The sequence below is a fragment of the Rhinopithecus bieti genome, unplaced genomic scaffold (assembly GCF_001698545.2).
Source record: "Rhinopithecus bieti isolate Rb0 unplaced genomic scaffold, ASM169854v2 scaffold_13029, whole genome shotgun sequence".
Lineage (NCBI taxonomy): Eukaryota > Metazoa > Chordata > Mammalia > Primates > Cercopithecidae > Rhinopithecus > Rhinopithecus bieti.
Window position 1 is genome coordinate 1309133 of NW_016807982.1, and position 13343 is coordinate 1322475.

The 13343-nt window shown below is 43.0% G+C and overlaps 1 protein-coding gene across 1 annotated transcript in view; it reads right to left on the reverse strand.

Moving 5' to 3' along the window:
- The window catches only part of CSMD2 (CUB and Sushi multiple domains 2), a gene marked incomplete at its 3' end in the record, with an annotated part of 670449 nt that overhangs the window by 202698 nt on the left and 454408 nt on the right, over positions 1–13343 (reverse strand). The window contains 1 exon segment of the mRNA XM_017884421.1: positions 11036–11230. Coding sequence (XP_017739910.1) covers positions 11036–11230 — 195 coding nt within the window.

A 13343-nucleotide genomic window follows, 5' to 3' on the forward strand; every position in this document is an offset into this window, starting at 1 on the left:
TGTGTCAGAAATAAGCTCCTGATTTTTAAGCCGCTGGGATGTGGAGGTTGGAAGTTGACACCATGTGGCCTAGCCCACTAAGACTAGCACACCTCCACAAGGCTGATGATGAGGATGATGATGACATCCACTACTACTGCTTCTGTCACTGCCATCACCACTGCCATTGACTGGGGGCTAACTCCACATCAGGCACTGAGCGTACATACGTAATCATGTTCACTCTTTGCAAAACAAAATCCCCTGTGAGGCTAGTGCTATTATTACCTCCTAGGAAAGCTGAGGCTTATGGAGGTTGAGTAACTAGCCTTGGGTTGGCAAGTTGCAGAGCTTGGATTCAGACCTAGGCAAGACAGCGTAAATCCAGAGATGTTAAGCTAAGCCGCCTCCCATGTCAAAGGAACCTCTGCTCCTTTGTACTCTCTTACTATGGAGCTATCAGATGCCAAAAATTCCCCGAACAAGAATGGGGAGGAATAAAGAGCTACATAGCACTTCTCTCTTTGCAAAGTTTTGTAGATTTCTACAGGCAATCAGTTTCATAAATATAGTCTAATATACCCAATCTTCTTTTTTTAATGCTATAATCTTCGAGAATTATCTAAAATAGTTGTCAAGTATTCTTAATAGAAACTTATATTAGGAAGTTTAATTAACAAAGAAGATTATAATAAGGGTAGTAGTAGTCAACTCTTACTGATGACTTACTATGCTAATTGCTACACATGTGTTATCTTATTTAAATGCATATATTTATGAAGTTATTATCCCTATTTTATAGAGAAGAAAACTAAGGCCAAGTAGGTTAAGAGACTAGATCAAGGACACAGAGCTAATGAAATTAGAGCTGAGATTGAATCTCAAGACTTCTGTCTCTAAATCCCCCTGTGACACATAATAGTGCTACAACCACAGCCGACAGTAATAAGCTCATGTGTACCGATAACTTACTACGTGTCAGGGTTTAATGTGGATTATCCTTGTGACAACAGCCACGCTAAATGGCACATACTATTATTAACCTCATTTTATAGGCGGGGATTATTACCCCATTTTCAGTAAATTGAGGCTTAGAGAAACTAAATAATTACATAGAGCTATATCAAACATTGGGAGAGTAAATTGTATATGTGTATCGTCAATTTCTGGGTAACCTGTTTTCAAAACCCATCCATCCATCTCACTGCAACTACTAATGCTTTCTTCTACTTCTCTGGTGGATACGTGAGACCTTGGAGGTGGGGAGGGGTGTGCCTATTGCTACATCCCATTGTTACAATACAGGTTTGCATCTCAGCAGTGAGGAGGGACTCTTTCTTGGCTCCATCTCAGCACAGGCCCAGCCTCTCTGGTTGTTGGACTGTGATCTCCTCATTTACTTCCTGGGGAGCTATAGATCATGAAGTCTCCATTGCCTGTCTAGGACACTCTCCACTCAGTGCATACACATCAATGAAACCCCATCTGCAATCTCCAGAGAGGGAAATTCAATCCCTTCCTTTGGCGGTCACCACTTTGTTTTCTTTCTCTGTTGTGTTGCTTCATTAGTTTGGCTAGTTAATCTCTTCCTGTGCACCTGTGATTGTCCAGTGACCTCTCTATTCATTCTGTCCTTCACTTTCTCTGTTGTTCATCTTCATATTGCAGAGTGGTAGTTGCCTGGAAGGGATTTGGAGGGGAGGATTCTTAAATGCAATGTCTCTTTCACATTTGAAAAGATGATCAACCTCACTCTTAAAAAGAAAAATATATATTAAAAGCACAGTGAAATATTATTTCTCATCCATCAGATAGGCAAAATCCAAAGTTTAATGACAAATGAGGCCGTGAGAAACCAAGGATTCTAGTACCTTGCTGATGAACGTGCAAGCCTGTGTGCTTTCCTCTATTATGCAAGGTGGCACTATTTGTGATAGCAAATGCATGGAAACAGCCCAAATGTTCAGTGGTACAGATCTAACTGAATAAACTAGGGTAATCAACAAAATGGACTATTTATGCAGCTATAAAACAAGAATGAGGGATATTCTATGTAATGTCATGGAGTGGTTTCCAGACTATGTTGTTAAGTGAATAAAAGCATGGTAGAGAATAATAGGTATAGTATGATTCTCTTTATCTAAGAAAGAGGTAGAGGCATACACACATATTCACTCATTAACAATCAATGAAAGGGTAAACCAAAAACTAAAAAGATTATTCACAGAAGGATGGAGGGAACAGGGTAGAGAAGATAGGGATAGAAGCTAGGCTTTCTCAGAATATACTTTTTTAATATATTTAACTTTGGAACTATAAATATTTTAAATAATTAAAATGAAAGATTAAGCAAATCAATAAACTGATAAACAATTTCTAAAAACTCAGAAGCAGAGTGAAATACATAAATGCAATACTAGGTTAGTTGGTGGCATAATCCTACATGAAGAAACTAGTAAAAGAGATTTTAAAACACAGTGATTTGATAGCCTACCTTAGTGGGATATAGAAACAAACAAACAAACAAAAACCCCTTAAACTATTTTCAGTAATTATATGATTGTTGGTAGTTACTGGTATTACTGCTTTGCGACTCTTACAAATGAAGGTACCTGGGACAGAATATTGAAAGATGGGATGGGAGAGACAGACAGGGAGCACGTAACAATGACTCTCAAGTATCACTGCACGGGATTTAGATTCATCTTACAATTTAGTGAGCAAAGAACAACCTGGGAATCAAGGATATTTGCTGTGCATTTTAGCAAGATCACTCAAGTTGCAGTAAAGAAAATGTATCAGAAAGGACAATATTGTTTAGGTGTCTGCCATAGAGTGTACATGGGAAATAAGGGTGTTAACTCAGTGATTTTGAAGTTGTGCTATGAATTGCGAAATTATATTAATGGTGTTGGGGACTGGGATTTTCAGCAAGAGTGAAAGAAGATATGGATATGATATTAAAGAAGTTAAGTAAAAGTGTTTTTACATTGGAAATGAAATAAACCCATGATGAATTTTCTTTTAAAAAGTACTTTCTAGCTGTGTTCATTGAAAAGGCTTAGAAACAGGAACCAAGTCAATAATAAAAAGTACCCCTACTACCCACATTTTAAATATCAGTTTTCACTAAAAGGAACCAGGGCTTCTAGGAGAAATAACTGATTCTAGGTCAGAGACAGAAATCATCCAAGATGATGTTAGGCCAACTTCAAAAGGCTCCCACTAGCCAGTGACACAATTTGAGCATTAATTAGAACAAACTGCAGTGGATTTAAATACATAAAATATGTTTGGATTGTAATGATATTTAAAAATGTGCAACTTTGGAAGGTGTTAGGGAATCAACTCATTAATATGAAAACAGGTAAATACAAATAATTATTTCCTTGCTTTTCCTTTACAAACTACATCTCAGAGTAACCAAATAGTTGATGAAGACAAGTTTTCTTTAAGTATAGCATTTCAGTTTATGAAAAAATAAATGATAGCATGTTACCATTTTGTAATCCCTAGGCTCTGATCATTAATGGTTCCTAATGACCCCAACAGAGAGATACCCAAATATTATATGATTCTGTTGGAGACATTGCCTACAAGATATTCTGGCTAAAAAAATGGAAGCTCAATCTGATTAAGTTTCTAGATCTTACCGCCAATTAAAGGAAACATAAAAGAGAGACAATCATGTTAAACAACCTCCCACGGAAGCAACTGGCAAAATTCCGAATGCAGGAGACTTCTCATTCTGAATAATTCTCATTTATCTCTGGATAAAAGACCCAAGTTCTGCAACAACAAAAAAAATCTCAAGGGGGTGGGGAGTAGACATCTATAGATTAGAAAAGACTTGAGACATATCAGCCAATTATAATGTATGAAGCTAACAAGGATACTGACTTAAAAATACTATCAAAGAACGTATTAGCCAATCATGAAAATTTGACTGTATTGAGTAATTGTTTTTAGTTTTTTAAAATGATAGCAATGTGGTTATGTTTTAAAGAGTTAGTTTCATCTGTTGGAAACACATTACTAAAATGTTATAGATGAAGTGTGATGCCTGAAATTTGCTGCAAAATAATCCCAGAACCAGCAGGGTGGTGGTGGGGGGAATGGGTGGGGGTCTAAATGGAAACAAAATAGGCCATGAGTTTATAATTGTTGAAGTTGACTGATAGGTACATGCGGGTTCATTATACTATTCTCTCTGTTTTGGTATGGGTTTGAAGTTTTTCATTTAAACAAGGTGAAGGCAAAAACAGGGAAACACACACATGCCTGTGTGCGTGCACATGCATACACACATACAAAGAAAAGAAGGAAAAAAAAAAGGGGGGATCCTCCCTTGAATAGGGAGAAGAGCTCAGTAATAAGACAAAAGAGGGATTCTGTGCCTGTCCCAGCACCTGGTACTCACCAGATGCTCAATATTTGTTGAAGGAATGGAATACTGGTTGATAGGTAAGGATACTGGGTATTATGGATGGAATTGTGTCCTCCCCAAATGTATAGGTTGAAACCCTAGCCACCAATGTGACTGCATTTGGAGAGAGAGCCTTTCAGGAGGTAAATAAGGTTAAATGAGGTCATGAGGATAGAGCCCTAGTCCAGTAGGACTGGTGTCCTCATTATAAGAGGATGATACCCTGGGTGCACGTGCACAGGAAACAGGCCATGTGAGAACACAGAGAGGAAATGGGCATCTGCAAGCCAAGGAGAGAAGCTTCAGGAGAAACCAACCCTTCCAGTACCTTGATCTTGAACTTCCAGCTTTCAGAGCTGTGAGAAAATAAATTTCTGTTGTTTAAGTCACTCAGTCTGTGGCACTGTGTTATAGCAGCCCAGGCTGACTGATACACTGAGCTTCTAATGAGGGGTTGCTGTCCCCTGTGAGGGATAAGCCACTTCTCCTGACCTTGATGCTAAAGTGGTGCAAGGCAAAGAGGAATAGGGAATGGTGACAGAATAGAATACAAAGAACAAATACTCATTGAGCATTGAGCTCTACAACATGCCAGATGCTGACCTTCATGTATGCTTTCACTTTCCCTGTGAATTAGTCTTCACAGCCACCTATAAGGTGGGCACAGACACTAGCTTCATTTCATAGCTGAGGGAACATATCTGAGGTACAAAGAGCTTAGGTGACTGGCCAGGAACACACACTAGGAAGTCGCAGGGTCAGGATTTAAACCTGGGCGGTCCAGCTCCACAGCCTGCATTTTTAACCACTATGGGTGGACATGGGAATGCCCACCTCAACCACTGCTTCTGTAACGGAATGTAGGCTGCTGCTAAAGAGGTTTTGTTGACTAGTTGTCCAGTGTGAGTGACCAGAAGTAGTTGGAAGTCCTTTCCTCTGATCAGAGTGACTCTGGAGTTACTCAGCCCTGCAGCTGGAAGTGTGACCTCCTACTCTCCAGCCCTGCCCCCCCACTACCCACCTGTGCCCCTCACCACCTGTCTTCCACTGTTTTGTGGTAGAATACAAGCAGAATGAACTTGGACTCAGACCTCACTTGGAGGTTAAAAGTGATAATTCTGGAATCAGAATATCTGGATTTGAACCTTGACTCTCTCATTCACTTAGCTGTGGTCTTAAGCAAGTTATGTAACCATTTTGAGCTACAGTTTCTTCATTTGTGAAGTGAGGATAACAATACCTCCTTCATGAGGTTGTCATGAAGATTCAGTGGGGCAGTGGATGTTGATATGGTTAGGCTCTGTGTCCCCACTCAAGTCTCCCCTCGAATTGTAATTCCCATAATCCCTGCATGTCAAGGGCGGGACCAGGTGGAGGTAATCGGATCATAGGGGCAGTATCCCCCATGCTGCTCTCATGATAGCAAGTCGCAGGAGATTTGATGGTTTTATAAGCATCTGGCATTTCCCCTGCTTGCACTCACTCTGTCCTGATGCCTGTGAAGAAGGTGCCTGTTTCTCTTTTTGCTTTTCACCATGATTGTAAGTTTCCTGAGGCCTCCCCAGCAATGTGAAACTGTGAGTCAATTAAACCTCATTCCTTTATAAATTACCCAGTCTTGGGTCTATTTCTTCATAGCAATGTGAGAATGGACTAATATAGATGTAAAGCAATTGGCCTGGTATTTGGCGCATAGTACGTGCTCAATGATTACTAGCTGGGTGATTTTGGGAAAGTCAACTCACCTCACTGTTTTTCCGGATTCTCATGGATAAAGCATAATTACATCTTTCTCACAAGAATGGCAAGAAGATTAAATGAGAGATTGCTAGAAACCCAATAACTGCCCTTACAGTTCTTCTTTAGATGCCTAAATGAGCTACCACCACCACTTAGATTTCTTTGTGGTCATGAGGAGAACTGACCTTCTTTCTTTATTACAGGACTTGCTTTTTTCCTGATTTTAAAAGTAACCCATTTGGTGTAGATAGAGAATAAATGTGGATGTGTTTATACCAAACTGTTAAACCATTTTCCTCTGGGGAGTGGGATTGGGAAGTGAGCATTTTTACTTTGAGCTGTATTGCACTTGTGCATTGTTTGAAATTTTTACAACCACCAAGTATTCCTTTATTTATTTATTTGACAGAGTCTAGCTCTGTCGCCCAGGCTGGAGTGCAGTGGTACAATCATAGCCCACTGTAGCCTCTAATTCCCAGGCCCAAGCAATCCTCCAAGTATTTCTTTAAAAATTAAAAAATGAAAATACAGGGGCCAGGTGTGGTGGCTCAGGCCTGTAATGCCCACACTTTGGGAGGCCGAGGCTGGCAGATCATGAGGTCAGGAGTTTGAGACCAGTCTGGCCAACATAGCGAAACCCCATCTCTACTAAGAATACAAAAATTAGCTGGGCATGGTGGCATACACCTGTAGTCCTAGCTACTCGGGAGGCTGAGGAAGGAGAATCACTTGAACGCAGGAGGCGGAGGCTGCAGTGAGCCAAGATCACGCCACTGCACTCCAGCCTGGACGACAGAGCAAGACTCCATCTCAAAAAAAAAAAAAAAAAAAAAAAGAAAGAAGAAAGTGCACACTCACTGTAGATAATTTATCTTTTGTGTGTGTATTTCTTGTAAGCAGAATATTCTTAAAGCTCAGCTCTTTGTCTTTTAATAGGGAGTTTAATTATCTTTATTATCATAACTGATATGTTTGTCTTACTGCTGTCATTCTGTTTCATGCTGTCAATTTCCGACATTTCCATGTGATGTCCTGTCTTCTGTGTCTTATGCATTAGGCAATATGTTTCCTTTTAATTTTCTACGGGGATGTGGAAAGTAGAAATCCTGCTTTTCATTCTATTTGGAGATGCTTTTAAGTCTTTCATAGATGTGTTGGAAACCATATTCTCTCCAGTGATATAATTCAAGAAAAAATGCAGTAACAGGGTAGCCAAGAGTCTGGATTTGAATTCTGGCTCCGTCACTTACAAGCTGGGAAGATCCTAGGCAGGTGCCTTAACCTCTCTGTGCCCAAGGAGGGATAATAACGACATCTATTTCCTAGACTGGTGCAAGGTTGAAATGAGGCGACTCTGTCAGACACTTATCCTAGTGGGGTCTGATTATTTTTCCTTAAAAGAGTCAAGGAAGAGGTAAGTGTAGGGGAGAGAAAGGCAGGCAGGTACTCCGGTGTAGCTGCCTTCACTACCCAGAAGTCTTTCTTTGGAAATTTCTGATTTTAAACATAAGGGACTCCTATGTCCTGTGAACTCAAGATCACAGACTTGGTCACTCGAGCCCGTTTGCTTCTGTATTGTCTAAGGCTGCTGTTGCATTAGGACAGTAGAGTTAGAGCCCACACAGTCGAAAATACTTCCTAGCTGGCCCTTTAAGAAAAAGTTTGCCGACCCCTGCTTTAGATCCTCCAGATAATCATCCTTCTTTCTAAATTTAGGAGACGCCATCGTCTCTCTTGTCCTATTATAGCCTCTCAAAAGCTAAGTGGCTCTTAGCATATATTAAAAGATTTTCTAAAAGACCATTAACTTCTGCATTTAATTGTCCACAAGGTGGGGATACTTAATCAAAAACAAAACTAGAAAAAAACGGAAAAGACAAAGATGCTGATTGCAAAGCAGAGCTCTACCAAGGCTCAGACAAAAGGAGGGAGAGGAGCCAAGAAGGGAAAGGTTCCCAGGGGCTTATTTAGCCAGCTCGTCTTAAGATTTTAAGGCTGGGATTCAGCCACCCTAAGTGGCATCAGGCTGTCACACTCTGGCTGACGTGGTACTCCCTAGATCCCCGAAAACCATGCTGGCATCAAATGCCCATCACTCTGAGAAAACCGAGCAGGCTCTCCCTGGGGTCAGGGTCTCCAATAGTCTGTCCCTTACTTCTGGGGTCTACTGCCCCAACCCTACAGCTTTTCCCCCTCCAGGGATAGAATGAACAAGACCTTTTTAACTTTAAAATGAAGACCTTGCTTATGAAATAGTGAGCCACTTGAAGATCCATTAACAAAGGTCAAATTATCTCACGTGTTCATACATGGTCTTGAGAGTTTCAATGCATCGCAGAGCTAAAGTCTAGGAGCACTTGATTCAGGAGGGTGGGGGGTGGACAGGAGGATTGTGCAGTTAGTAAGTCCTGAGGGCTCCTCAGAGGGGTCAACTCATTTGGGACTAAGTCCCTGCAGGTTCAGGGGCAATGGGAATCTGGCCTTCTGCCCTGAGACTGCTCACAATCTTGGTGGGGAGACAGAACCAAGGCCTGTGGAACTGGTAAATGTAATAATGGTAAGAACCAGTATCCAAGAGAGTGGTCCAGTAGTGGTGGCCCATGAAAAATAATAGAAATTAGGAGAAGGAAGAGATCAGGTGAGCCAGAGACAGCAGGGAAGATCTCAGAGAAATGAACCAACACAATGAAAACTAAAGACATTATAAGTGGTCAATGAGTGCGAGGGAAAATGAGGGGGCTGGGCTGTAGGAAGGTGAAAGACCACTGATTGACAACCCTCCAGACTGGGTTCTGCATGGATGCTTTGTACAGTGACCTGTTCCACCAGCAAATTACTCCATCAGATATACATACTTATTCCTCTGTTGCCAATGAGGGACCTGAGGTCTAGGTCTAGTTACTTAACCTAAGCCTGCTAGTTCTACAGCTGGGAAGCATGGCAACTGAGTTTCGTGTTGTTTCTCTAACTCCACAGCTTCCGTTCTTTCCAAAAGTGCTGATTGCACTGGGGAAGAATGGCAGATGAGGTTGTATAGACCACACTGTGGGAAGCTTGGAAGTCAGAAAGAAATGTCTATTCATGTCACGGTTGGGGCAAGTTCCTGGGAGGATGGAAATGTACCACTTGATCCTCCAAAGTGGAGCAAATACTGATCTGATTGGTCCAATGAACAAATAGTTAAAATCAAGTTAACGCTGATGGTCAACACTTATTGAGTGCTACCTCTCACCAGGCACTGCTCCAAGAACTGCGCATGCTCAAGACAACTCTGCAAGGGGGTTCCCATTATCGACCTGCATTTTACAGTGGGGCAACTGAGGCACAGAGAGGTCAAGTCACTTCCCGAGGGTGGCTTGGATGATATGTTGCAGGGTGGAGACAGCAGGCGGTCTGGTGAGAGTCGGGGCTCTGGAGGCATTTCATGTATATGATTCTCATTAGGGAGGCTCTAGCCTAGTTAAAAGGCCATTCATTCATTCATTCATTCAGTGATTCATCAACCAGTATTGATTGAGCATCTACCAAGTGTCAAACAACACGCCAGCTGTGGGAATATGAGGCCGAGGAAGACACCCTAACCTCATGGAGTGTACATGACAGTGAGGGCGCAGCTTATGAGGACTTTTTTTATACCAGGACTGCCTACTCATACACATCTGATAATTATCATTATCCCTCTTTTTTTTTCCAGCTGGAAAATACAAAGGCTCAAGGGGAAAAGTGAATTGCCAGGATCCCAGCCTGGGCCCCTCTCACTCAAATGCCCACCTGGACCCCTTGCCACCTCCAGTGTTCTCAGTGGTCCTTCGTCTCCCACCCACCCATCTGTAAGCTCTGGGTAATACTCTCTCTCAGGCATACTCCCTTATTCATTCTCCTGTCCTTCCTGTTCATGGCCACGATGCCCAGATTTGAGTTTAGGAATTGGGTAAGCCAAGAGGTCTCTTAAGTCTCTATCCTCTTTCTATTACATGAAATGTGAGGAAGAAGGTTTCTGCCTCCTAAAAGGAGAGAATCACATCCTTCGTCTCCTTGGACACTGTCAGTTTCCCCAAGGGGCCCTTGGGATACTCACTATTCATCCATTATTCACAAATATTTATTAAGTACCTATTCTGTGCCAGCCACCATGGTTGGTACACAATGCTTGGCACACAAATTTGCCTGGTGCACAAATGCTTGGTACACCATGCTTGGTACATAAATTTAACCTGACTCCTGCCTCAAGAAGCTTTATCTGTATTTTAAATGTTTGTAGTTTGGTGGAACAGATGGCTGGTCTTGCAAATTGAGTCAAAAACTGTCTTGTGTGGCGAGGCAGGGCTGAGGAGCTGCCATCATAAGCCGTGTGCTTGCTGCAAGGTGTGTTTCTTCTGGTTGGTTGGCCCTGAGTCTCCTGGAGATTGACCATGAGGATATCAAGTCAGCATTTAACAGGGCACAAAGGCCGAGACTGGGAGACATCCCAGGGAATTGGGGAAAATTAACATGTGGAGAAGGGAAGAGTGGTAGGCACCTTGAAAGACCTGAAAACTCGCAGCACTGCCAATGCTACTTCGGGCTGCTGGAGCTCCCCTGGGCAGGAGCTGGAAACAGGGCTCTTAATGGCCGTGATATTGAGAGAGTTCTCATTTGAAAGAAGAGGTGCTTTTGATGCCTGACGTCCAGAGCTCTTTCTCTAATCTCTGTTTATGATTTAAATTCCTGTGCACAGTGTCCTTATGAAGCCCCCGTTATTCCATCATGAGGGTGAGAGAGTGGCCCTCAGTCCCAGGAGAAGAGCAAGGACAAATACAGAAAGGAACCACCATGGCCTGGGCTTCTTGTTCCCCCTCCCCAGCCTCTCTGGCTGACAACAGCTGCTGCCCCCAGCCTGCAGGCACATACCTTCACACCGCAGCACAGCGCTGTTCCAGACCACACTGCCCTCCTTCAGGACACAGGTGATGGTCTCTGAGCCCTGAGTCCCAAGGAAACCTTCATCGCAGAGGAAGGAGATGGAGCTGCCCAGCTGGAGGCTGTCCCCAAACCGTTTACCATTTACTGGAACGCCAGGATCCGGGCACTCATTGTGTCGGAAGGCTGTGTAGATGGAGTTCAAGGAAAAGATCAGACACTGCTGGAGTAGAGAAGAATCCTCAAAGAAAACAAGCTTCCTTGGGATGGTAAACCCTAGAACTCCACCACCTCCCCAAGAACTTGCCAGGTTGGAGGGAGAGCTAGACATCCTAGGACCTGGCCATCAAGCAGGTGCTCATTAAACTTGATTTCCTGCCTTCCCGAGCACCTAATCCCACCACTGCATTCTAATGGACATTTATAGATCAGGCAGTAAGCTAAGTGTTTCTGCCGTTAGCTCACTTACATCATATAAGGATTCTATGAAGTGGATCTTGTTACCCTACTTTACAAATGAAGAAACTGAGGCTCAGTGTGGTTAATGAGCTGATCTGTCTCCTCAATGTCAAATCCATTCCACATTTCCCTAACTTCAGACAGTTATGGGATCATTTCTGCCTGAGGTGAGCCGGACTCTCAATCCTGTGATGCTAATAGACTCTAAGCATCATAAAGGAGGTGCCCTAGAATTAACCCTGTCTGAAGCTATTTCCTTTATTTCCTTGCCTATTGACAAGGCTGCCTCTCACTCTACCCAGGCAATTGATAATGCAAAGAGTGGAGAGAGGACAGAGTCAGAACGCTGCAGTTTTAATCATGCTTTGCCTCTTATTCGTTACATGGTCCTGGACAACTTATGCAATCCTGATGAGCCTTAGTTTCCTGATTGATAATATGGAGATCATCCTTCACCTGCAGGGTCATTCTGAGATAGAAATAAAATGAAAGTTGATGTGAATATGAGAGTGGCGAGTGTTTGGTGCAGCACATGACAGATTTTAAGTGCTAATTGAAGATGAGTTCCCTTCCTTCTTCCCTCCTCTGCACGGGAAGATACTCTTTCCTGCTCAGTCTCTACCAAGCACGTTCCCTGCCTTCCTCCAGAAGGGGTGTCACAGTTCTCTCACTAAATGTCTCTGAAGCCAGGCTCTATTTGCACCCCTGTTGTTCTGAGGATGGCAACTTTCCAGTGGAGACCAGGATCTAAGGCCACTTGAAAAAAAAATTTCTAGGCCTCTGAAATTCCCTAGTGATAGAAACACTTGCACATTCAGAAACAGCAGTGACCCTGGAGACTGTTGGATCTTGCTAGAGGCAAGAGGCCTGCAAACCTGACCCTTCCCATTGCAGATGAAGTAAGGGAGTCTCTGATGTGGAAATGACTGTGATGATCCCATGCAAGGCTTCAGCTGAGTGTCCAATACCCTTCCATTTGAACGCCTAGGTCAGCCCAGACTTGAGTCTCCCAACCTTTCTTCGTTGAAAACTATGACCATGAAGTCACCCTGACATTTAGAAATGTGGTGTGGGAAAAAAAAGTGATGCCTGGGGCCTAGAAGTCCAGGCATTTTTCTTTCAAACCCATCAGTCATACACACGCAGGCACAGATACACACACCCACATATGAACACAGACATGCATGTACACACACACATGCAAATGCACAAAGCAGGAATATGGAGCTATTTCCAACATCTGGGAGCAAAAGCTGTGAGTCAAGGACCCACTTCTCCCTGTGTACCTTTCCAAACCTCAGTTTTCTGGCATGTGAAAGGGGTAGATCTTGTTTTATGGAGCTTTTGTTGTGAGGCTTCCAGTGATGACTGTTGAGTGCTCAGCACCAGGTTCAGCCCATAGTAGGCGCTCAATAAATGGCAGCTACTGTCACCGTTGTTCATTATGTTCCATGTGGAAGAAGAATTAGCCTTGTTCCCAGGAGTTCTAGGGGTGGAGGTAGGATCACTGATCCTTGTTACAGGGACACAGATGTGCCTGCTAGCTGTGGAGTGCCTGCTAGCTGTGGAGAGAGCTGTCTGAGGCGGCAAGCTCCCTGACACTGGGCAAATTCAATCTCAGCCTCAGTGATCATCAGTCGGGATGTAGGAGGAGATTAAAGTCCTGTGGGAGAGACTACACTAATTCCCTGACACTTGGCCATGGATGATTGTTTCATTGACTGCATCCAGATTGCCTCAGAAGCCTACCAAAAATGTAGATTCTGGGGCCCCATCCCTTTAGTGATTCTAATTCAGCAGGTCTAGGATGCGACCCAGATTCTTAAAAATTCTATCAATC